The sequence below is a fragment of the Pezoporus flaviventris genome, unplaced genomic scaffold, assembly GCF_033815535.1.
Source record: "Pezoporus flaviventris isolate CSIRO_AGI_PZ_B2104156 unplaced genomic scaffold, CSIRO_AGI_Pfla_v1 ptg000031l, whole genome shotgun sequence".
NCBI classification, from domain to species: Eukaryota; Metazoa; Chordata; class Aves; order Psittaciformes; family Psittacidae; genus Pezoporus; species Pezoporus flaviventris.
The window spans coordinates 23,696,676-23,721,729 of NW_026892579.1; the positions used below are offsets into that span (position 1 = coordinate 23,696,676).

General features: G+C 39.2%; 1 protein-coding gene across 5 annotated transcripts; it reads left to right on the forward strand.

Moving 5' to 3' along the window:
- The first annotated feature begins 3,180 nt into the window (after positions 1-3,180).
- SLC17A5 (solute carrier family 17 member 5) lies at positions 3,181-24,582 on the forward strand. 5 transcript variants are annotated; one of them, XM_061460466.1, is made up of 11 exons: positions 3,181-3,259; positions 7,788-7,984; positions 9,444-9,677; positions 10,163-10,250; positions 10,736-10,822; positions 12,051-12,169; positions 13,081-13,239; positions 13,746-13,878; positions 15,477-15,624; positions 21,028-21,118; positions 22,903-24,582. In XM_061460466.1, the coding sequence occupies exons 1-11, from the start codon at positions 3,196-3,198 to the stop codon at positions 23,038-23,040; spliced, it is 1,458 nt and encodes a 485-aa protein (XP_061316450.1). In that variant the 5' UTR covers positions 3,181-3,195; the 3' UTR covers positions 23,041-24,582. The 5 variants fall into 5 exon arrangements, 4 of the variants coding, with proteins under 4 accessions (XP_061316450.1, XP_061316449.1, XP_061316452.1 ...); XR_009744590.1 differs by lacking the exons at positions 3,181-3,259; positions 22,903-24,582 and adding exons at positions 4,033-4,307; positions 17,453-17,593 and having other exon boundaries at positions 21,028-21,117; XM_061460465.1 differs by lacking the exon at positions 3,181-3,259 and adding an exon at positions 4,039-4,307.
- Positions 24,583-25,054: the final 472 nt, after the last annotated feature.

The following is a 25,054-nucleotide window of genomic DNA, read 5'->3' on the forward strand; positions in this document are numbered from 1 at the left end:
GCTGTGAAAGACAGGATACTGAGGGAAATGGATCATTGTCTCATGCACTATAGCTATTCATATGTTTTTATAAGCCCAGTGACAAAAGCATCGCACTTCTGAGGAGCTCTCCAACATCCCTTAGTAGGGGGATCCTACTTAGAACCATTAACCCAGCAAATACAGAAATGAACCACAGGGCTGAGGGGCAGCGCTGATGGGGAATCTGCTCTTTTCCCTAAGGATATTTATGGCTACTATACATGAGGAAACAACCATACTTAAAAAGAAAGAAGATTCCACAAAGCCCCAGTGCAGTGTCTTCCCTGAGATTCAGCATTCACTGCAAAGGTAAAACTAAATGCCACTAAAGAAGATAAATATGAATCCCTGTTTCCATGCACAGATAAGTGTCCTGAACAGACACCAGCTGTTCAATAGGAAATGTTCAGCGTCATTGCTACTCCTATTTCCTTTAGGAAGAATACCTTTATATAAGGGAGCCTAGACAACAAGAGTGCCTATATTTCCAATCTATAATGCCACTGGCTACCCCAATACTAAAATTTGAACAATACAAATCCTAAATCACTTCTCTGAATCTAACTGAGCACTGCCATATAACCCAGAGGAGTACTTTGTAGAGAATGTGAAACCACGCTTCCTTTCTTCCCTGTGAAAGCAACACTGCTTTCTGCTGTCATGGCCAATGCCAAGAATTGAAATGTATGGAGTGCCTTTGCTAACAAATGAGAAGAAAAGTGGGCATGATGAATACCTCCCCTCCCAACATAAACCCCCAGGGAAGAATATCCATGGCTACAGGGAGCCCTGAGGCATTTGAAGAAGACAGGATATTTCCAGTCAGATGAGAACACATTGTACTGCCAGAGTGACATAAACCATTTCTGATTTGGTCAGCATCATTTTATGCATGATTTAGTAATGATTTTATATTCGCTTTACAGTAGAGAAGGACAGCACAGCTGAAGTCATCCTAAATATTTCTTTTTTGATTGACTGTAACTTGCTCTTTTGTGGGAAACCTAAGGACTTTTTTCCTTGGTTGCATGTGCATATCTTTTCTTGTCCAAATGATCTGGTACCTCAACTTTTTATTCTTCCATTTTGTAAATTATCAGTCTAAAATACAAATATCCTTGCTAGGCATTTATAACATAAAAGTGCTGTATATTAGACTGCGTATAGAGACTTAAGGCAAATTTAAAAGTAGGCATTTCAATTTTCACTTATTGAACTCTGCTTATGTTGCTTCCAGCTATTTAAGAATAACCAGATTAGTCTTATATTGTGAGTATGAGCTCTATTTCTCTGCTACTTTTTTCTATTTATCTTGAAAAACAAGACTTCAAAAGTCAGATTCTTTAAAAAGGCATAAATAAATATGGGTATGTTGTAATACTAATTTAAAAAAAATACTTAAAAAGGATGTGGGAACTCTGAAACAGGCAACTTTATTATTATTATTATTACCCACAAAACTTCATAATCTGACAGCAGAGACATTACCTTGCTCCATGAGGAAATGTTGCAACTTAGATTAGCATCACTGATATATTTTCCCAGGCCACCTTCTTCATCTTTTAAGCAAACATGAACATTTAGGGTTGAGGGTTGCTATTTAGAATAGGTAGTGTTAAACAGTTTAAAATGTGTTCCTACATCATCACAGCCGTATCCTGTCTGCACCACTGAATAAGCATGAGAGCTTGCCCTAGGAGCCATGGTACTGGAATGAACAAGGCTGGAGTTTCTCTTAAGACACAGGCACCATTACAACGTTTCTTTTCCTAATTGCACTTCGGAGGAAAGAGAGCCATCTGCTGCTCTACACGAGACATGCTGTGGTGTGCCTTTTTAGTTTGATTAAGTAAAATGTCAGGATGGGATTTAGGGAAGGACGTGCAAACCTTTGCTGTTCTTCTCTGCCATCTGTAGGGCCAGATGACAACGGAAGTGAGGTGCTGAGCAGTGCTTTCCACCACCTCCCCACCCTAGTACAGAGCACAGCTGCATCCAGCATTGAAAGTAACCAGGGCAGAAGTGGTTGAATACAAGCAACAGTCCTTTTTAGAAATATAAATAAATAAAGTCAGAAAATGCTTCTAATACATTACATCAGGACTGCATCACAAGTATGACACAGAACCTGGCAGAGCAGAGCCCAGGCAACAACCAGCTGGCCAGGGGCAAACAACACCTGTTTACATACAGCTGTACACAATGTCAGCCTTCAGGGAACAAGGAATTATGTTCTTGTCTGCTGTGACAAAGCTCAGTCCTCCTCACACACTCCTAAACCTGTATTTATAGGTGTCACTGTTTGACAGGCAGCAGCCTAGCATTCAACCTGCAGTATGTCGCTAAGCAAGGAAGATTCACTCACCATCGAGTTTCTGCAACATCCAAGGAGGCAGAGAGGCAGAGAAATCCACATTCCTTGCTATTGCAAGGTTTGTTGGCATTATCCCATTCTGAGAGTGTAAGTAGGTTTAAGATAAAACTTGCCTTGGTGAGAAGAAATAAGAGGTAAAAGCAAAGAGGTTATTGCTCCAGTCCCTGAAGCCCCTTGTCCTCCCTGTGTTATGATGAGTCTAGGGGTTCAGTCTATGGATGAAGTGATCATACTCATGACCCTGTGCAGCACATCAGTACTGGCCCATATGCCCCCAGGTTTTTTTCCTCATGGGCTGGGCGCTAGCACGCTGGGGTCTTTCTCTGGTGGTACGTACAGAAAGGCCAAGGAGAGTACAGAATGTGAGAAATGCAAAGCTGAAGTCTTCAAGTACTACAGCCCAAGTCTTACTTCTCATAAAATGTTGCAAAATGTGTTTCATGTGTGCTTTGTCACAATAAAGCAATTGGGTTTCTTTCTGTAATTCTGGCTGTAAGAGTGACTTCCAGGTAAGTCTGACTCACAGAAGACACTCTTAGGTTAAATTTCAGAACCAGAACAGAGGTCCTGGTTTGCTTCACATATTCACATAGATGTAATACTGTATGAGTAGCACAAAGCCTCATTCTATTGATACTTGCAAATTCAGTATTATCTATCTAGTGTGGAATGAGATATCTGAATATGCTGCCAGAGATCTTTTACTTTCTTCCGTTTTCCAGTATGTGAAGTTTTCCAGGCAGCTATTTAGACATCAGGATGATGATATGGACATATAGCAAAGCCAAGGGTTTCGGCAGATGATGGGTGGGATCGTTAGAATGACTCAGCACTCAGCCCTGGCAAGGGCACCAACGAGCAGAGGTAGGCTCCTATTTGAAAGCCTGTAAAACTTAAAGATCTCTACCGTATTGTTAGCTTTGTCTGAGGTCGAAAAACACCGATTCCAGGAGGAAAAACCCTATTACATATAGAGTTTATATGTAATATAAACTACGCTGCTTATTCATTTATACTGGTGCGTTTTAAGGTCTCGCACCAGGAAATGGGCACTGTGCACATACAGAATAAAAAGGCCCTGTGCTGCAGATGCTGCAGTTTATTGTTGTAATGATTGATGTAACGCTGCTCAAGTGGCTGGGCATTTTACAGAGAAACCCAGCACCTGCACAGCAAATCCTCCCCAGTTTGGACACGGTTGTCACAATTCATGTGCCCATGCACAGCCATACATGGTCGCAGCACCACGGCTCCTGCAATGAGCCCTCAATATATAGCGTTTCTGTGCCCTGCCGTTCCTTTGCAATGCACAACCTGAAGCGTTTGTACCAGAGCCAAGCTCACACAGCCACAGCCACAGCCGCCTCCTCCCGCGGCTGCCACACAAGCGGCAGGCGGCCCGGGGAAGGGAAGGCGTGATTCGCCGGATGAGATTTGTCCTAAATGAGGTGCTTTTCCCAAAGCAGCCGAGAGAGGCAGGCCGCACAGCAGCACCCGCGGTTGTCCGTCAGTCAGGGTGTCCGTCTGTCAGGGTGTCCGTCTGTCAGGGTGTCCGTCTGTCAGGGTGTCCGTCAGTCCCGCCCCGCAGGAGGGACGAAGGGAGGGCGGGGCCGCTCGCGCTGCAGATGGGCGCAGCCCTTGCCCTCACCAAAGATGGCCGCCGGAGCGGTGCTGTGCTGCGGCTGAAGGTGTTTCCGCCCGGCAGCACCCGTCATATGACCGTCGGAGGCTGCAGCTGTAGCTGCCCGGGACAGAGCGGGCTGCGGCTCGGTGGGTTGAGCTCCCGTCCTCTCAGCGGTGGCAGCCGGCAGCCTGGCCCTGGGCGCCATGGGCGGTCCGGGTGGCAGCGAAGTGGAGACCGAGGAGGGAGAGGACCGCACCCCGCTGCTGAAGGAGTCCCAGCTCGACCCAGGTGAGAGGAGCGAGAGGTGGCACCTTGGGCAGCTGCTCCGGCGGGCCGTGCCCAGCCGAGCCCCCGCCTCTCTGCGGACCCGTCGGCCCGGGGCTGAGGAGCACGGTGGTGCCGTGGAGGACGGGCAGGGCAGGGCCGGGCCGGGCCGGGCCGCCGCGCCTCCCCGGCGCTGCCGCGCCCCATGTGTCACGGCGTCGCGTTGCCATGGAGCCCGTGCCGAGTGTTACCCGGTGGGGCCGGTTCCTCTCCTGCCGCAGAGGTTGCTGGCTGGCGCCCGCGGTCCCCTATAAGAGCAACAACGGCCGCCCCGTTTCCCGCGGGGCTTCACCTTCCGCCCCGTGCCGTTAGATGTGTCTGATCTCCGGGACGCGGCGGTGTCAGAGAGCGTTAGGTCAAACACGGCCTTGCGTCTTGACGGGGGTCGGGGCTTTGATCCGGTGGGAACTGGCGCGCAGCCTCTTTCCCTAGTTCGGGTGTGAATACCTGCCCTTGGCTTGGTGTCTTTTCTACGGAGACAAGTGGGTAACTCCAGCTTAAACGCTGGTTTAATCGTTAATGACCGCTGGAGTACTCCAAGGTTATGGCAGAATTTCACTTTAAGGCAGAATTTAAACAGATAACCAATCTGCAAGTGGTTATCTGTTTAAAAGAAACCTGATTACTTTTTATGGAAGTGGTTGCCTGTGCTGTTTTACTTCCTGGAATGTACAAACCGTGAGAGTAAGGTGAGATTTTTAAGGTTTGGTTTGTTGGGTTGGTTTTTTTTTGGTATGACATGCAAAAATACTCTAACCTACTTGGAAAACATAACTGCAGCAAGAGGGGCTGCTGTCAAAATCACAGAATCTTTAAGCTGCAGAAGATCTTTAAGAGCATTAAGTCCAACCATGAATGATTTTAAAGTGCCAGAAAGATAAATTTTAGTTCAAGTCAGTTATTAAAGCAATATGTTCTGAAGTTTGCACAATACATCATGCTCCATTTGAGGTGGTTCACCTCACCCACAAGGAAAAATACAGCAGAAGAGCAACTTCCTTTAACTGCCATGCAACTTGCAGCACAGACCTGCATTTCCTTAACTGAAGTTGAAAAATCTTCTTCAGCTATAGTTGCAGTATTATAAAACATGCCCCTTAAATCAGAATTAACTATAGATGTAGGACCGAAGGCTACCAATCAAGGTAAGACCTTGAACATCATGGTTAGCTCCCTTGAACGTCGGGGGGTGAGGGGGTGAATGTCTGTGTCTTTTTGATTATAGCAACCTCCTGAAGAGCTGGGTGACTGAAATGCATCCGGAATCTTCTTGAATCTTCTGTTCCGTTAACTTGATCTAATATTCTCAGGTATTGCAAATGCACTTGGTGGAAAGACAAGGAAGCAATAATTTAGCAGTCATTTGTTTCAGACTTGCAGATCTGCATGCTTATAGATTTTTATGATAAACTATTTATGGTTGAAAAAAATCTGACATGAATGATCTTAAGTTCTTGCACATCTATCCTGTGGACCTTCTCTCTAGACAAGGTGAATAGCAGCAAAAGGCTTCCAGGTAATGGATGTTCTAGTTAATCTGCATTTCCAAGGAAGGGTTACATCATCAGTGTGATATTCAGCCTTCTGTTATTATTGTTTAACCCCAGCAAATACAGGCCACGGAAAGGTTAAATAACTTTACCTGTAATTATATTCATTGTTATAAATTATATGACTATATACTTTTTATACTTAAGGCAAATTGCTTCTTAGAGAACAATGAAGCTGCTTGACTGGTTTTTGTTCAGTAAGTGCTTCCTGCTCTTCGTGCTTATTGTTTTTAAAGTAAGAAATAAAATCTTGGCTGCTTTCCTTCATGTCACTTAAAAATTGGGTACACCTTTCTCTCATGCTGCTGAGGCAACACTTGCAATTACTGCAGGTCTGGAAGGCATTTTGCATCTTTGTACAGTAGTGTCACTTACTACTCATTTACTAAATTAACATAGCAAATACAGCATCTCTGTGTCATTTCAACAACTTGTGCAGCCATAATGAGCTTCAAAAATGGGTAAGTTCTACTGCTTTCTTGAAAAATACAGTCTTGCAGATAGGCTCTGTTGGTGCCCCCTCTGAAAAATACAAAATCACATAGGCTTATTCCTTCTTTCAAGGAAGTTACTGGGAAGGGGACAGTAGATAGCTTATCTACGGGGCATGTATTTAGCTTCTTACTGCAGAGCAGAGGATCCAGTCAAGAAATATACTGCAGTAGCAGATGAAGTTCCAGTCAATCCTGTTGTTCATAGGTATCTTTGTTTTAGTTGTCATATGAATTCTGAATAGTCAGAGAAAGATGAGATAACTGTAGAATGATGTAATACCTGCAGGTGCTGATCCCAAACCCTCTTGGAGTTTCAGATGTCCAGGTTATAAAATTTTCCACTAGCTTCATAGTTTCCTCACAAGAGTGGAAACTCCACCCCTAACTATTTGTAAATTCAGCAGATTCTTCAAGTAGTTTCTCAACACTGACATTTCCGCTCAGTAGGTTCAGGCATTCCCAGTTTGTAAAGAATATCTGCAGACCTTAAACTGTATTTTGTATAGATACAAAATTCATTGCCACTGGTGATGTGCTGGCCAAGTTACAGTTCAACTCTGATGAACAGTCTCTGCCAATGGCGTTGTGTACTACTGTAGAAGGGAATCAATAACTGTGTTGCAGTTCAAAGTCTGATGTATTTGTTTAAACAGCTGACAGAATCAACTTAGTGCCACAATGCAGGTTTTATGATGAATTTAAGACTCATTTTTCTTTGTCGCCTTCATTATTGTATGGTGACTGTGGCAGCATGACATACTGGGCAACTGAGAAACTTGCTGTTTCACAGTGTCACCACAGTATTTGCCATTTCCCTTTCTGCTAGTTTTCTCTGTTTGGCAGCTGTCAGCAAATGCATATGCCTTTATATGCAAACTTAAAGAAGGAAAATTTGTCCTAGAAGACGGCCTAGAATCTTAGTGACTCTTCTTTAACGCTGAGAGCCCTTGTTTTTCTTGATTTTTTTTTTTTTTTTTTTTTCACATATATGACAGGCTTCCCACTAATCTTGGTGTTCCTTTAGTGTGAAGTTCTAATTTTTTTAAAAAAGCTGTATTTTGGAGAGGACTTTTGAAGCCATGTTTCTAAACCTGTTTCTGCAGACCACACACCACACTTCCACTGCAGCCCCACTTGTGCAGGTAGCTGCCAGTTCTCTAAACCAGAATTACATTTGCTTCGAACATCAGTAGAAAAGCTGGCTTTTGGGTTTTTTTTTTTTCCCCCACCCTCTACTTCTATTGAATACATCCTTTAAGACTAGAACAGCTAGGTTATTTTTTTGCCTTTTTTTTTTTCACCCATACATTTTTGAGATTATTAGTGAAAATTGCTTATTTGTTGCTCTTATCTTGTTAGGTTCTGTTAAAACAAAATGTTTTCATTTACTGTCATTTCAGTTCCTGCATGCTGCTCAGCTCGCTACAATCTAGCACTACTGGCCTTTTTTGGATTCTTCCTCCTGTATGCATTACGTGTGAACCTGAGTGTTGCTCTGGTGGATATGGTAGAACCTAACACAAGTTTGGCAAAGAATACAACTTCCAATGTGTGTCCAGAGCACTCTTCCACCATAAATGTTCCTCGCAACACAACGGTGAGGTATCAAACATACTGTCCTGTAATGTGGCATGTAAAGTTGTTTTAATAAAGTCTGTGACTGATGACTTATAGTTGGGTGACAAGAGAACAGGCTGCTTTTTATTGGATGGCCTTTTCAGATGTTTTTTTAAAGCTATTCTAAAAAATAATAACCTTAAACTGACTAGCTAATTTAGAAGTCTGTGCTCAAGGTCAGGTTTTTTTTTTTACGTACATCTTTTGTGTGCTATTCCTTACAAATTGGCTAATCTGACCTTGTAGATCTTCTATGACTCACTGTTTTATATGCCAGTGATCAACTGTTAAATCTGCGTCACAGTTCTCATTGCTGTCCGTATTTGCCTGGTTTTTGTACAGTCTCAATGACATGAAATTTCATTACAAATTAACATGTTATGTTTTTCTGTTCACTTCTTTGATCTATTTCTCAGATCATAATTCTTGTTTTTATATCCTTTATCTCTGACTTCCCTTCCAGTAATCCTTAAAAATCACTTTTTTTTCTAACTAAACAGAACTGTTGGATATAAAAAAATGCTTTAAAACTAAACAAACAAAAAAACCCCAAATCACGCACCAATTTCATAAATTCAAACTCGTATAGATCTCATCTTGTAATTGAAGCTTATTACTGAACACTCTTACCATCTCCCTGCCTTCATTTTGTTTGCTTGTTTAGAGGTAATTTATTATTTATCATGAGCAAATTATGACTGCAGATTTTACGGGAAGAAGATTCTGTCTCATCACTTCTGTAAAATGTATGCTGCTCACTTAGATGCCCATAAAATAGGATTTTTTGGAAAAGATCCCAAACTTCAAAAACACTTTATTGGGCAACAGTTCGTGTCTTCTTGCTGACTTCCTTTATAGCTTCAGTCTCTCTCTGCTTTTATTTGTCTGCCAAACTCATCTTCTCTCTGTTGTGCTTTTCCCATTCGTCCACTTACGCTTGTGAGTCCTGTACTTGGCTATTCTTTTCCTTAATATTAAATTTAAGCATCTGCATTTCTGTGTTTGCTTTTCTGTCCATAACTTTTTTTGCAGGAAAAGCCATTTTCTAGAGCATGACAGAATGTCCACACTGTGATACAGAAGTGGGATTCACTGTCAAGCAGAGTACGTAGTCTGTGCCTGTGTCATCTAACCCAAGTTGCCTAGAACTCAAAATGGAGTAGCTGCCCAAACACTTATATTTCATGTTGTGATAATTTTCATAGTTGGGCTAGAAATGTCTGGACAGACAGTAAACTACCTGAATTAGCTTTCAGCACAACTTTCATTGCAGTATATATGTATGTAGAGTAAAGAGACCCTAGGGAAGAGGCTATGAAAGATTGGTAATTTAGGTATAAAGAGCTAAATGATAGATCAAAGTTGTGTAAATATGTACAGGAAAACTGCTGTTTTAAACTTACTGCTTGCTTTCCCCACATCCTCTCCCCTCTTTTTAGGGAGAAAAATACTCTTGGGATGCTGATACTCAGGGATGGATCCTTGGTTCTTTTTTCTATGGCTATATCATTACTCAGATTCCAGGAGGATATCTTGCAAGCAAAATTGGAGGAAAGCGGTTGCTGGGGTTTGGCATCTTTGGCACCTCTGTATTCACCTTGCTTACTCCCCTAGCTGCAAATCTGGGAGTTGGCTACCTCATAGCGGTTAGAGCCTTGGAAGGATTGGGAGAGGTAATGCTTTCTGGAACTTGAAAATGTACCTGAATGATATATTAATAAACTGTGGGCATTAGACCCTGCGGGTGTCGGTAGTATAAGGATTGTTTCATTTTAAATAGCTTATTTTTATCTTTTCTTAATAATTAAAACATTTGCCCTGTGTTCTAGCTTAAGCTGTTTGAATAAGAAAAAGGGTTTTTTTGTAAAGACATTTGAGACAAAACAAGACCTATCCCTCCTCATTTGTTAGAAACCTGGAGCTGAGAACAGTATTATTTGTATTCTTGCAGCTTTTCCAGTACGTATAGAATCAAAATCAGGAGAAATTAATTTTGCCTCCTTACTCTTATGCCTTGTGTGCTTTTTAAAAGTAGTTTCTTACTAAACAAGTAACTAACATACTGTACTGCTTTTTAATGAAATATGCTTTGAAATATGCAAAGTCGAAGTAGTTCTAAGATTGTTGCATTTCTACAGTATTAAATATTGTTTTCTAGGGTGTTACCTTCCCAGCTATGCATTCGATGTGGTCGTCTTGGGCTCCTCCACTGGAACGCAGCAAGCTTCTTAGTATTTCATATGCAGGTGAGAAATTCCCACGCTGATAATGGGATTATACATTTTTACTGCAGTAGCAGGGAGGATTGACTTAAATCAAAGGGATTTATAATATAAATTTTAATTGGCATTTAATCTGGAAAGCATAACACTGAATTAAATCTTGCTCAGCATTCATTATGTTCATTCATTCATGGCTTCTATAACCCTGAGAAAAGGTATTGATCTGCAACGAAGTATAAACTGGTGCAAAGAGTTACTGTGTAGCTACATAATACATGATACTGTAAATAAAGGGACTTGCGTATCTTGCCTGGAGCTGCCAAAGCATCTTCTTGTGCCTGTGTTTCTTTACGGTGAAATGGCGGCCCTCTAGTGGTGGTAAGAATTTCTTTTCTGCATGATTAATTACAGAAAAAGGAAATAACTGTGAAATGCTACTTAGCTTAAGGGGTCTATAGGAGACCTAATTATTGTTTTTCCATTTTTTTTTTTTTGCTTTCTACTCATAGGGGCACAGCTGGGAACTGTTGTCTCTCTGCCACTATCTGGTTTAATTTGCTACTATATGAACTGGATTTATGTGTTTTACATATTTGGTAAGTGGTGGGGAGGGTTATTATTATTAAAGTACAATCCATATTCTTTTTGAAAAGCATGGTATATTACAAAACTTACTTCAAGTTTTAAAAATGTTTTTGCATGTATGGTTGCTATTTTATTCCTCTTGGGAAATTAGAGATATTTAAAGCTAAGTGGATTCCTGTGTGTGGCTTTGTAAGCCTTGCTTTCAATGAGCAAAGCTGTCTCTGACTTCAAATAAGAAATTTCAGCCTCTTATTTCCAAGTGGTAGGAGAGCTAAGAGCATTTGACTTATGCCAGCTTTTGTTGAAGTGTGAAATTGAGGTAATAACTTTAATCCCAGGAACAAACTTATACTGTGAATGAAAGAACATGTGAAAAGTTGCTTCTGGTTTAAATGAAAATTGTGCGGAAAATCTCTCTAGCAGAGAAGGAAGGAATGCCCAAAATGCAAGGCATAGGATATTTACTGTGAGTTATGTTCTAGAAGAAGCTCAAGCACAGAAAATACTTCCTAACACTGTCATAGAAGTAACTGATGTTTTCTATAACTCTGTTTATATGTCTGAGCCATTTCGTATTCTGCATGGGGATGGGAGGATCAGAATAAAACACGAGGATTACACTTTTCTCAGCAAAACCACGTTGCATTTTTGTATAAATAAAAAAGGTTCAGAACAAAGGGTTGGATGAAATGAAATAAGTTATGATGTTCTAGTTATGTAAAAGTACAGTTGATTTGGGCTGACTGTTGAAAGTTAACTTTTTCAAGTGACAGTTCTGGGGTTGCTTTAATAAAGAGTAGTATTGGTACATCTGTTAAGCTGTATGTAGTCATGTTCTGTTTATGCACACAAGGTATTTTTTGTGATTAAACTTACCATGATTTTTTTATTTCCTCTGGGTGAGCCATATCCTTTGTATCTGTTCAGTGTGACTGATAAAAATACAATATGGATGTGTATGCAACTTTCTTGCTCTATGAGGCACTTCCAAGTGGAAAGGAAAAACCCAAACACACACACAAAAAAAGGCTTTCCTGCTCTTTATTATTGCCTCTAAATGTGCACTGTTAAGCAACTTTTGGGAGCTACTCTCTGTAAGTAAATAGAAAAATACTATTCATTAATATTGGGGTATTTGGAAAAAAGACTTCTAAATAAATCATCTGAGCGTGTTAATCACCCAATATAATTGCTTATGTTTTTATTTCTATCTCTTCGCCCATCTTTTCCAAACAATAGGTGCACTTGGTGTACTATGGTGGTTCTTCTGGATGTGGTTGGTTAGCGATACACCAGAAACTCACAGAAGCATTTCACGTGCTGAAAGAGAATATATACTCTCTTCTCTAAAAGATCAGGTACGGCATTTTGGTATAGTCATACTTATCAAAGTGAAAACACAAACCGCTAATACTGTCATTAGTGTCATGCTCTGTTGATCTCTAGAAAAACATCCCTAATCTCAGGTAGAGGCAGAATTTGTCAAACAAAAAATTAAAAATATAGCGCAGTTGTGTGAGAAACAATCAGTAATCAAACAAAGCATTTATCATAATGCCATTTGTCACAGACACTGTTGAAATGCTTTTTAAATAAAAAGTTCAAGTCTACCAGTTCTCTTTAATCTAGATCTAGGCTTGTATACTGTCTTTAAATTTTACAATTCAACGTTTTACAACTTTTTTTCCCCTTCATGTGTCTTCTAGAATAAGAAAGTGATCACTGTTAATGGAAAAAACATTTTTAAAATGCTTAGGAGCCAGTTCCTAAAGCGTGCATAAAAGTTTATTCCTGTAACTGGGGGTATGTATATGCAACCTGTGAGGCTGCCTGAGAGACCAAACTTGACATCTAGGATTGAGTAGGAAATATTCAGCTAAATGAACACATGAGGTGTGACTTTAAATAAGCAATCATTTATAGTAAAAGCTGGAGGCAACAAATCTCAATATGGGAAGACATACTTTTTGAAACTGTAATTACAAAATGTAAAGTAATTGTCTTGCTTTACAATAGTAAGATTGCAAAATAGATGCAAACTTACTATTAGTAGATGCAAAGCAGAGCAGTAACATACCTTCAGTGAGAACTGAACACAATAAATCACTGCTGATGAGTCTCAGTCGACAGATTCAAGTCACTTTATGTCCTTCAGAATGAACCGTCGACATAGATTTGGGTAGGATCGAAACACTGTATTTAGCAAATCTTCATATCAATGTCCTGATCACTCTTTCTCTTCCCTTTTTCTCTGCCTTCTGCTTGTTAGCTTTCTACACAAAAATCTGTTCCCTGGAGACCCATACTGGAGTCCCTTCCACTCTGGGCTATCGTTGTGGCACACTTCTCTTATAATTGGACTTTCTACACTCTCCTTACGCTCTTGCCTACATACATGAAGGAGATCCTGAGGTTTGATGCACAGGAGGTAAGACAAATAAAATGATCACTTTCTTCTGAACTGAAGAAATCAAATAATAGAGATCTTCCATGCTGCTTAGGATAGAGGAACATGTTTAGGAACCTTGGAACATAAATACATAGCTAGAAAATGGTAAAATAAACCCCCACAGTTAAGCAGATGCATGGAAAATATTGCTTGCCTTCTAATTTCCACTGTTTTTTAAGGACTTATTTGACATTTAACTTAATGGTAGCTTTTGAAGATGCATATTACCTATTTTTAACTGCTCTGATTTAAAACGGTAACTATAGCAATGTTTTTCTCTGTTGTATGGTTTGTATGATTGCTTCAGATTTTATAGCTTGTTTTATGGTTTCTGAAATACTATCTATGATTACTTTGCTCACTCATAAAGGAGAACATTTCCAGTTAAAAAGGAAAAAGAAAACTAAGGAAATCATTGGACAAGTGGTGTTTTTGAAAGTATTTCAGTGTGTTAACTGTCTCTTATTTGTTTTTCTCCTTAACAGAATGGGTTTTTGTCTGCCCTACCTTATTTTGGCTGCTGGTTATGTATAATTCTGTCTGGGCAAATTGCTGATTACTTACGGCAAAATCAGAACTTGTCCACTGTTTGCGTTCGCAAATGTTTTACCCTAATAGGTAGGTGCAAGTATCACCTCTATTTTGAACATATTATAGTATCAGTCTGGAAAAAATGAAGGGTTTGGGAAAGTAGTGTGACATCCTGCTATGAGGTTAGGCAGGATTGTGCATGGCTTGAGAGGAGCAGCTTTGTTTGTATATTAATTTTCCAAGAGTAAATCTTTTTTCATTGGAAAAAAAAAAAAGTGGTGATAACTGCTTGACAGAATGATCCATTATAAGTTGCTTTCTCAAACTGAGACAAGACAGTGTTCTGCATAAGCCTATTCCCAGCCCTGTGGTGTTCAGTGTTCTGTTTATTTAAGACTTAAGTAACTGAATAGGAATACACTTGCAAAATTTACAGTTGCTACCAGGGTAGGAAGACCAAATAGATCCCAAAATGGTCTTGACTAATTGGTAGGAGAGATGATTTGAAATCACCAAGAAATCAACAGCATCAGGTTATTAATGAATACAGAGAAAATGCTGTATTTAGGATAAAGAAGTTGATTGCTGATTAAAAGAGGGAGCAGGAGAAAGAAGGCAAAAAAAGAAAAGGGATCAGGCACAGGATCCACACAAGGTGCAGCCTGCTTTATGTATGCCCATCCTTGCTGCCTTCTCAATTTTGCTAATTCAGCTGCTTTCTTTAAAGCTGCTCTTATACTAAGTTCTCAAGATTTTTTTTTTTCTCTTAATTTTTATTTTTTTTTAATCCTACACCATTTTGATGACTCAGTTTACTGCAGGGCCTTACACCCAAGTATGCACAACTGAGGGGAGACAAGCTGTTGTGTTAGGAAAAGCAGTACTTAAGTTGGCTTCATCAACAAAAGCATGTCCTTGGAGCTTTTTGCAGAGATCACGGTAGAGTCATATAAATGGGCTGTGGTATAGGAAATAGGTATCAAAGCTCACTGCAGACATGCACTAGCTTATGATGGCTGGTAAGCTGTTCTTCCAGTACCTGGTGTAGCATCTCTAAAGCTAGACTGGGTTTTCTAAATTGTACAGCAGGCTCCAGTATAGATATTACTAGATGTGCAGATCTTGTAAATGTGAAATAAAACTCATTCTATCATGTGCCTGCAGGATAAATACACACATATATATGTGTGTGTGTGTGTGTGTGTGTGTGTGTATATGCATTTGTATGAACTCCTACAGCTCTGCTTTATTATGGTCTGCAGAAGTCAGGGTTTGTTCCTGAAACCTGGAGAGTTAAATTGGGGATAATTTCTTTGGAGTGCACTGTTCACCTACCAGTGTCAGCGTGGCTTCTATAATTTTTATAACAATAAATTTTGTGAAGTCACTGAAGTATCTTTGTGTTGTTTTTTTTTCTTTGTGGTTTTTTTTTTTTTTTGTAAATCTAGTTGAGGTTTCATTTTTTGCAGCTAGAGTGGGATTTTTCTGGGCTGGCTACAGTTTCCTGAGGCAGCAACAGGCTTGCAAGCCGTCTCTTTCTTCCAGGCTGTAATGCTTCTAGTGCAGTGCTGGATTCTGTACACTAGGTGGTGGTGGAAGTTATGCAGAAAATGTATGCACAGTTTGGAGTCTCTTAACGTGTCTCACTTCAGAAGTCTATTGATTCTAAGATTTCTGTCTTAAAGGAATGATTGGACCTGCAGTGTTCTTAGTAGCAGCTGGATTCATAGGTTGCAACTATGCACTGGCTGTTGCATTCGTGACCATATCAACAACACTAGGAGGATTTTGTACATCTGGCTACAGCATAAACCATCTGGACATAGCACCTTCGTAAGTATTGGTGAAGCTATTTTTAGTGCACGTGATACATTTATGACCATGGTTGTTTGGCTGTTTTATTGCTGGGGTGCCTGGAGACTTAGCTGTGGACCATGTGCTGTACAGACCTGGAATGGAAACCTTGACCCTGACTCAGATTTACAGTATTAAGCACTCTATTTGCAAAACGTAAAAGTTTGGCAGAGGGTATGACATGAACAACAGTTTAGAATTATTAAAGTTTTAATCCTGCAGTAATAAATTATATAATTCCTGTACTTATATTTACTAGATTTTTGTCCTATTTGTGATCTTTATAGGACAGAGTCATTGGAACAGCATGATATAAATAAATTTTTCACTCTTATATTTCTCCATCAAAGACATCAAGCTTTAGCATGAACGTTACCATATTTAAGTACTGTGGTACAGTTAATCACTTGTATTGGAAAAACATTCTAAACACTGGTATTAAAACCTTGCTAGGAGTAGGTGACCCGCTATCAGTAGGTAACATTGCTCTGAAGTGATTAACTTGTAAGAATGGAAAGTTAGATTTCAGCCTATAATTTCTCCAGTGTGTTACAAATGCAGAATCTGACAGATCACTCAGTTTTCTGAAGAGCATGGATGTGTCTGTGTTCTTTTGAAAGTCCACATAAGCATTCTTTACACTAATAAAAGTCAAGTACTTTCCTTTGTCATTCATTTGCCTATTTGCAGTAGCAAATGACTTAGAAGTCATTTGGTTCTGCTCATGTGTATTCTGTAGTAAGGTGTAAAATGAAAAGTGTAAATGAATGTAAAATGTAAGTGTAAGTTTAAGTGAAGAGGGGGAATACCATGTTGTAGAAATGTTACAAAATAAATTCTTAATACCTGGACAACTAATATGTGAGACCTCGGGTCCAAATTGAAGATGGAATCCAGGCTTTGCCAATTGGAAGGATGGTGGTCATGTCCACAGTGATGGACAAGTTTTGACTTAACAAATGGATATGATATAGTAGGAGCTCAATTACTCTTGGCAGGTGAGATTAGGTAGCAAGCAAGAGGAAAGGCGTCAATGGCCAGCTATAAAAACCTTGTACTATGACCTGAATATGAAAGCTTCTGTGATGGACTTTGTTTTAAATCGAGTAGAATTACAAATTTAGAAAATGTAGCTGAAGTGCTGCATCTTGAGGTATTGTGGGGCATTATACAACTTCTGTTTCAAGCTTAGTTTTGCAGAACTACAAAGTTTAGCTTCCTAGAAATGTCAAATGTTAGCTAGGAATTGGAGTTATTTATTTTTACATCTCTGTGTTTAAAAATAGAAAACATAAGCATTAATATCAAAAGATATAACAACTGTAAGTTACTCAACGGCAGGACTTGTGGATCTGTGTAGTTTTGATTTGCCTCTTTTTCTCTGTGCCTCACAAGCTAGTATTTTTGTCATTGCTTTAATATTCCCCTGCACAGGACCCTTTTCTTCACACAGTGCACAGGATGGATCCCACTCTAGAAATGACTGAGCACTATATTGAGAGCGAGACTGGCATTCACTCATTAAGTCCAAGCTTAAACATCTCATCTGAGAAACTAATGTTGGATTCGGTGAAACTGATTGAGGTCTAGCTGATTTATTGCTTGGTTTTGTATGCCCCTTCAAACTATTAAGTTCTGGTTTGCAAAAATAGTATTACTCAGAATGCAAACAGAAGTCAGTGGAGCTTTGCTTTGAATATATAAATATTGCTGTTAAATATTCTTGAAATGAGATCCTGAGGATTTCAAATCGAGCATCCGGTAGGCACATACATTCTCAGCCTATGCTTTAATTCCATATCTGTAGGCTGGGCTTCACATTGGCACTCCCATCTCTCAAGAGTGTTGTGAAAATAAACTAATATTGTGAAGAGCTGTACTGGAAGCGTTTGGGATGATTAAAATTCTACTTGCAGCTGCTGAATAGTATGCAGAAAGCAAGGCTCGGGTCTGTGCATTGAGCAAGTGAAGTGAAACAAAATATTAAATGGTGCTCATTAAGTGAGTACAATTCATCCTTTCCACTGAGTGCAACAGAGCTGTCACAGGAAAAAGGAAATCATGTAACTGCCTCTGTGAGTGAGGCACATGCACAAAGTACTTATGTATGCAGCTGATGGCTGAGGTTTCCAGAACTAGGACATTGTGTATGTTTTCTAATTTGAGAGAGACTTCACTCTGCATTACTAATGTGTTTATTTCAAGGCTCAATTAAATTTGTATGTGACAGCATAATGTTTTAGGTGTTGGGAAAAAAAAAGCAGCACAAGAATCATGTGGCATGATGCTGATACACGTCAGCAGGCATAATTAGATTCACCACATGCACTGCTGCTGATCCCTCTGACCAAATCCCACTCTATTCTTCCTACCGTCGACAAAGTCCTGCTTTTGTTTAAACCAGACAAGTTCCTCTAGCCCTTCTTTCCTCTGAGATAGGCTGAAGGGAGCATACTGATCACGAGCGCAGGAGAGGCAGGTGTCTTGCTGATAGCTCAGAAATTTTGGCCCGGCATTGCCTCTAGAGGTGAATTGCTGCGTGTGCAGAAAAACTTTCCTGGATGGGAACGTGGTCAGGGTCGATTCTGTTTTATTGAAATCAGCAATTCTCGATTCAGTACATGCACTCTTTAATTCAAAGTAAATCTGTTCAAATGGAGACAGAGGAAGAAAAGGGCCCTGTCCTTGTAACAAAGGTCGTAGGGAAAAAAAAAATAAATCTTTAAAACAGATACACAAAAACATCTAAGAGAGGAAAAAGACTTCCCTTCTCCTCCCCTTCCCCCCCCCCCCCCCCCCGCCCTTTTTGTGACTGTTTGAACTTTGTTGGATGAAATAGTCATGGCAGACATTCACAATTTCAAGGAAATGCTTGACATAGTTATAGAAATCTGAAAATGGGGTCTGCATAAAATTGTGAAGGCAACTTTGGTAAGAGTTTACCCAGAGCTTCATATTTATTGTTTTTAATTTACTGAAAGATATTAAAGTAACCAGAAGTGATTCCAAGCAGTTTCAAAATGCACTTAAATGCCTGTTTTAACTGGCTATAAGTATGTTGACTAGAATAGCGAAGGGTCCCTTGCTGCTACTGGAATTTGCATTATACCAAAGAAATAATGATCATATTCACAGAAAAAAGTGAATAACAATGCTGATACTGAAGGACAAACAATACGTGCTATGTGCTGTTTGGTTTCTAATGTGTAATTATGATACTATCAGTGTATTGAATGGGGGGGAGGGAGACGTTGGGAGGGAGACAAGATTGCTCATGTGGGGAGAATGTATTCTATTCTAGCTCCTAAGTTCTACATCAGTATGTTGCCATGATTACAATTTTAAGTACTGCTGTTACCATGAGCCCTTGTAATATTCCCATGGCTCCTATTATACACTGAACACTTCACATACATCTCACACTGTTTTTTTTTTAACTTTGATTTTATTACTTAACTGCTCTACAAGTCAATTTATGTTTGGTTATCCCCACTGTGCCATAAGAGCCTGACCAACAGCTTACTATTGGTCTTGTTCTACAGACATGTCACTTTTTGCTTTCCCATTTCATACGGGAGTCTCCACTGTACTGAGGGAGTGGCATAGCAGTTATCTGCATCAAACAGTGAGTGTTATCAAGAATGCAACCTATGTCAGAAACACCAGGCATAACCAGAGGCATTTAGCCAGCAATTGGTTGACAGAGATCTTTGGTGTCCAGGGAAGCTATTAAACTGTGTTTAGTTTTGAAAGCATGTTTTGTCAATGTTGTAGTGCTTAAATATGTTGAAGGCAAAATGCATTTGGTTCTACCTGAAGGTTTTAAATGGAGTTTTGCTATAAGTGCTTCTCTTCCTAAGGGAAATATTTGCACATTTACATTCAGCTTCATAAAGGTGTATTAATTTTAAACACTTTCCAAGATAAGAAGACTATATGCTATGTTTATGAAAAAAAAAAATACAGATCATTTTAACTAAGGCATTAGAGCTCAGTCTGAAATACATTGCCATGCTTTAAACAGACATGTAATATTGACCTTCAGGAAAAAAAGTCAGGGTAGGACTAGATAACTGATTCTCTTAGGGGAGAAAAAAAAAACAACAAAAAAAACCCATGCTTCTCTGATATTATTGGATTATTGGACTGGATATACATATAACAACCTATAACAACCTTTTGTAACAATGCTGTATGGTTAAATTCTCATGTTTTGGTAAATGTCAAAGCTATACATATCTCTTTTGAGATTAAATTATATTGGTAAGGATATAATTTCACTCTGCTAAACAGCCTAAAACGATCACTGGGAGATAACTCCTTTCTGCTATGGTAAACTGCAACTATTAGTATTTTGTATGATTCTTCAGCCAGCAAATCTGCCTTGAAAATCTGAAATGCAGGGATTTATGCTCTAGTGGTTGGAAGGTCGAGCTTTGCTGTAGAATGTCTAGCTCTTATTTCTCTTCAGTCTCTCTCACAAGTCTGCACTTGTGGTACAGTTTCAAACTTTGGATATTGCAACACCCTTATGAGAGAGATCTTTAATTACCTAGAGATGAGGTGCTGAGATTCAGGTATTAAGCAAGTAACCAGCTTTTCCCAGCAAATTTTTATGGCTGCTGGTGCATATGCATGCACGTGTGTGTGTGATAGAGCAACATGCTTATGGAACAGGAAGCTTCAGAATGGAGCTGCAAGAATGGCAACCTGCAGAACTGGTTAAGTCAGACCCATTTACCCTCGGCCTTGACCCAGAGAAAGCTGAAGGGAAGTACTGCTGCAGCACTCTGGACTCAGGTCTTTGGAACATATTCTCTGTAGTGTAAGTGGGGATATCCATCCCCACTGGTGATACTGCCTTCTTGGTGGGTGCTTTTTAGCAGTGATACCTGAACAGACTGTTATTGTTGCAGAACAGCACTCCATCATAATCCTTCAAGGCATGCAATGTTTCTTTTCTAACTTCTCCAATGGATTCATTCCAGACAGTTTGGTTGTGGCTTAGCAGAGGAGATGTGGGTTTGGGTTAAGGATCCTGAGCAAAGCCGTGAGTAATTTAAGTTAAATTTCATAACTAGGCACTGGAAAATTGAGATGTATAGAATCGTAGATTCGTTTAGGCTGGAAAGGGTCTTTAAAGTCATCGAGTCCAATCATTAACCTGACATTTCCAAGTCCACCGCTAAATTGTGTCCCTAGAACTGTTGTACCAAGTTGTCTGAGAGTTGTTACTGGAATAAAAGCAAGCTATTCCCAGTGGGATATGTGTTTTAATTTGCATGATCAAGCTGAGGCCTGTGTGATCAGGTTTGGCAAAATGGTTTCCATGACTGATAAACCAGGTAAGTTAAAAAACAGCTGTAACAATTTCTCTTGCAGGTATGCTGGAATTCTCCTTGGGATTACAAATACTTTTGCTACTATCCCAGGAATGGTGGGGCCAGTTGTTGCCAAGAACCTCACTCATAACGTAAGTCTGCTTACTATTCTTTTGGGTGTTTTATCTCCATTGAATGGGAATTCTGTCATCTAAGTCTGGAAGTCTTTTAATTTCTTCTAAGTGAAATCTGTGTTATACATATAAATCATACGGTTCCGTTGTCATGAATGACTTGATTCCTAGCCTTTATTCTTCTGATTCTGATAAAGAAAATGCAGGTAAAATTGAAGACCTATAATAGGACTTTGAAACTGTATTGACTTGCCCCTTATATTGTCTAGGAATAAAATGAATATGCTTCTATCGTGGTAAAACTGTTAAAATGCCAACTAGATGAGACAGTTGTGGTAATATTTTAGCAAATCCAGACAAGTTCTTACTTGTGTTTTCTAAAATCAGTCTCTTACATGAGGTGTTGAGTTGTAAGCTCAGCATTTTTCAGATGAGAAACTAGATTCAAATGTGTGGTTTTTATAATCCATCCCTCTGTATGCATGTTACAGGATTAGGACATTCTAAGCTGTGTAAACTCTCTTTACTATGAGTGTGGTGGGGCACTGGCACAGGTTGCCCAGACAAGCTGTGACTTCCCCTTCCCTGGCAGTGTTCAAGGCCAGGCTGGATGGGGCTTGGAGCAACCTGGTCTAGTGGGAGTTGTTCCTGTCCATGTCAGGGGGTTGGAACTAGATGAGCTTTAAGGTCCCTTCCAACCTAAATCATTCTATGATTAGTATCACAAGCCAGCTAATTTGAACAGTGTTATATTTGACTTCCAAGATGGTTTAGTTGAAGGATGATTTGCAGCAGAAAAAGGGAGTGAGGAGCTGTTTGTGTTTTTTTTTTTTTGTTGGGTTGTTTTTTTTTTTTTTTCAAATCAACTATATTAATGATTCTAAAATTTTTAAGGAAGAAAGATGGGAGAAGTAAGTCTATTGATACAGTTGAATCTTTGGAGTTGGTGATCACTCCAATGATTTCCTTAAAATTAAAATGGAAAAAGTAATTGATACATGAAGAGCCAAACAAATTATTTCTTTCAGACATATTAACAAGTGGGATTTTTTGTTTGGTTTTGTGGTGTTTTTTTGGTTGGTTGGTTTGTGGTTTTATGCTATCCTAATGCACTGTTCTGGTATTACTCTAGTTTTTGTAGTTAGATTAATTACAGAGTTGTTACAGTAGTCATCAAATTAACCCCCCAACCTCACATCCTCCCTCCTCCTCCCCATAACCAAGAAAGCCCAACAACTTAAGACACCTATAGATATTACCTCTTTATTTGCTACCCGTGTCTTAAGGCCTTTCTTGAATACCAGATTTTAGAGGATTCCTCTTGAAATCTGAGAAAAGATAGCTACCTTATTTGGGCTAAAAAGCTTATTGCTCTGTAATATCCCCATGGTAGTCATTAGGAATAGCTTACTGCATAGTGCACAGCACTTCAGCTCTTGGATTACCTTACTTAAAAGCAAGGTAGTGTTTCCCCTTACAGTAACATTCTCTGAGTTTGTGTAGTCTTTGTGCAAACATGATTTTTGATATGAACATTCTGCATCTGAGATGAAAAAATGATCCAGGTAGGCTAATGCAATTCTTACAGGACTGTCTGTGTAAGCTGTATTATTAAACTGAAATTAACTATGCTGCTGATTTGATCTTTTATGTTTACAATGCATTTATGTTGCTATGAAATCATGCTGAATAACATTTACCTTTAAATAAGCAAAGCACATAGTGTCAGTTTAGAAATTACTTTTTCTTGAGTGTGGAGCTGCAAATTGACTGCTTTTTTTTTTCTTTTCCCCTTTTGACAGAATACTGTGGGAGAATGGCAGACTGTTTTCTATATTGCTGCTTCTATTAATCTATTTGGAGCAATTTTCTTTGCATTATTTGCAAGTGGAGAAGTTCAGGATTGGGCAGTCAGTGGATATCACTTGCATAGAAACTGAAAGTGACATTGAAATACCAAAGTTGTGCTAAACCCCAATGTGCTGGAATTATGTGACCAGAAAAGTGCCTTCCCTCCTGATGCCTAGAAGTCTTCAGAGCTTTTCAGTTAAACTGTTTAATCTTTGTATCTTTTGTAATGAAAATAATTTGACAGCATATGTGTGCTATTTCCTAACAAGGAACTACTTGGATTAAATATTAAGAGTTTCATGCTAGGACTTGATATCAAATATATGATCAAAGACAACATTTTAAATCTCTATGCTAGGCTCCAATTCTTTCCAGTTTTTAAATAGTATTTTCTGAATTAATGTGTAGGCAGATGTTTGTTGATATTGAAATGAGAGGAAAAAGCCAAGTGTTTATGTAGCACTGTAAGGAGGAATGGCATGCAAAGAATTATACCCAAAAAACCCTGTTTCGATTTTCATGATGGTTTTTGGCTGGTTTTAGATAGGTTTTTTGCTGTTTAAAAGCCTAAAGAGGTCTAGTTTTCTACAGTCTTTTATAATGCTTTTTTTGTCAGGGTTTTAATTGATGTCTAAAACGCACACATAATTTTATTCTGATTATTGCACAAGGTTTTGGTATATAAACATTCTCTGTTTCATGACTACAGCTTCATAACTGATATAGAGCAATGAGGAAGTAGAATATACTGTTGTGACTGACAGAATAAGCCATGTGTTACTACTATGCTCTGTGGTGCGGGTTTTTTAAATAGGCCTTATTTTTATTCATCTGTGCAGAGAAGAAGCAGTGCAATTCTGGTTTAAGTCTAGTCACCGTGCAAGAGTGAACTAGAAACAGAATATCTGCATGCTTAAAATAACTTTCAGTTTGGCAGGGGTTTTTTGTCTTTCTAAATTAACACGGTGAAATTCTTTCTTCTTGTGTGTAGATATATTTGTCAGTTTAAATGCAACAAATTAAGGCCAGTTCAGGGAATAATGAGGAAAACCAGTTCTCTAGTAACAGCCTTGTTTGTTAGTCAGATAAAAGTAGAGTAAAAAAGAGCTAGTGCAATAACCTGATACTGTTAGTCTCCTGTTGACACAGAATTTGACATTCAAGAGTATCCTTTACATAATATGCAATTAAATGCCACACAGTGAAAACAGAGGTTTTGTTAAGAACAAATGGCCGAGTAATCTTCTGGTCACAAAGCAAAGGAAAATTCCTGTGCCAAAGATTCCTGGATTGGAGCAACTAGGTAAAAAGAAAAATCACTGGGCTCTGGGTTTTTCAATTACCACCAGTCCAAAGAAAAACCCAGTATGAAAGCTGCTCCAGTGGAGCTTACCTTCCTTCATTTCTGGGAAATGGCATCTGCCTCCTCTTTTTAGCTTTAAGAGCCATTTTTTGACCTTCAAGTGTCATGTTCTCTGACGGTGAAACTATGTTTAAATCTGCATTTGCGTCTGCAGCATTTCCACAATAAACTGTGTGAAGTTCAGATTAAATTAGTAGTTGCTCAGTGGGAGCATGTTAAAGCTACATTGTGTCTTTAGTGTTTTCACAATAAATGTAATTAATATTTACATGTGCATCTGTTGTTGAAAATGGCAATCTCCCTGAAGTTAGAACACCATTCTCAAAGTATGGTGAGCAAGACTGGGGACTGGATCAAGGGATGGTTAATATTTTCCTGGAAAATTACCTGCTTCCGAACTTTCTTGCCTAGCTTTATAGGTGAGTACTATCTTCCACCTGACAATCTATTAAAAGGAATGATTTCACTTGTGCTCATATGAATTTAGACACTTTCAGTAGCCTTGGTTAAAAAGAGGGGAGGAGGTTAAAAAAATTTTAAAAAAAGTTTCTGGATCTAGATTAAATTAATTTATAACTTTGCTTTTCTAGAGATCAGGAGCCATGACCCTTATTTACAGGGTTGCTGTTTTGCCTGCTCTGAAGTTAGAAACTTCAGCTTCCCACACTTTTAGTCTTTTTCTTTGAAAACAATTCTGTTAAGTATCAAAATTAAAAACTAGATATTAGGGAGTAAATGCA

Excerpts from the sequence above, each read along its gene's own strand:
- SLC17A5 (XM_061460465.1), top strand. The coding sequence starts at position 4,223 with ATGGGCGGTCCGGGTGGCAGCGAAGTGGAGACCGAGGAGGGAGAGGAC. Across the intron at positions 9,678-10,162 it reads CCTTGGAAGGATTGGGAGAG|GGTGTTACCTTCCCAGCTAT; the intron begins GTAATGCTTTCT and ends ATTGTTTTCTAG. Across the intron at positions 10,251-10,735 it reads TCTTAGTATTTCATATGCAG|GGGCACAGCTGGGAACTGTT; the intron begins GTGAGAAATTCC and ends TTCTACTCATAG.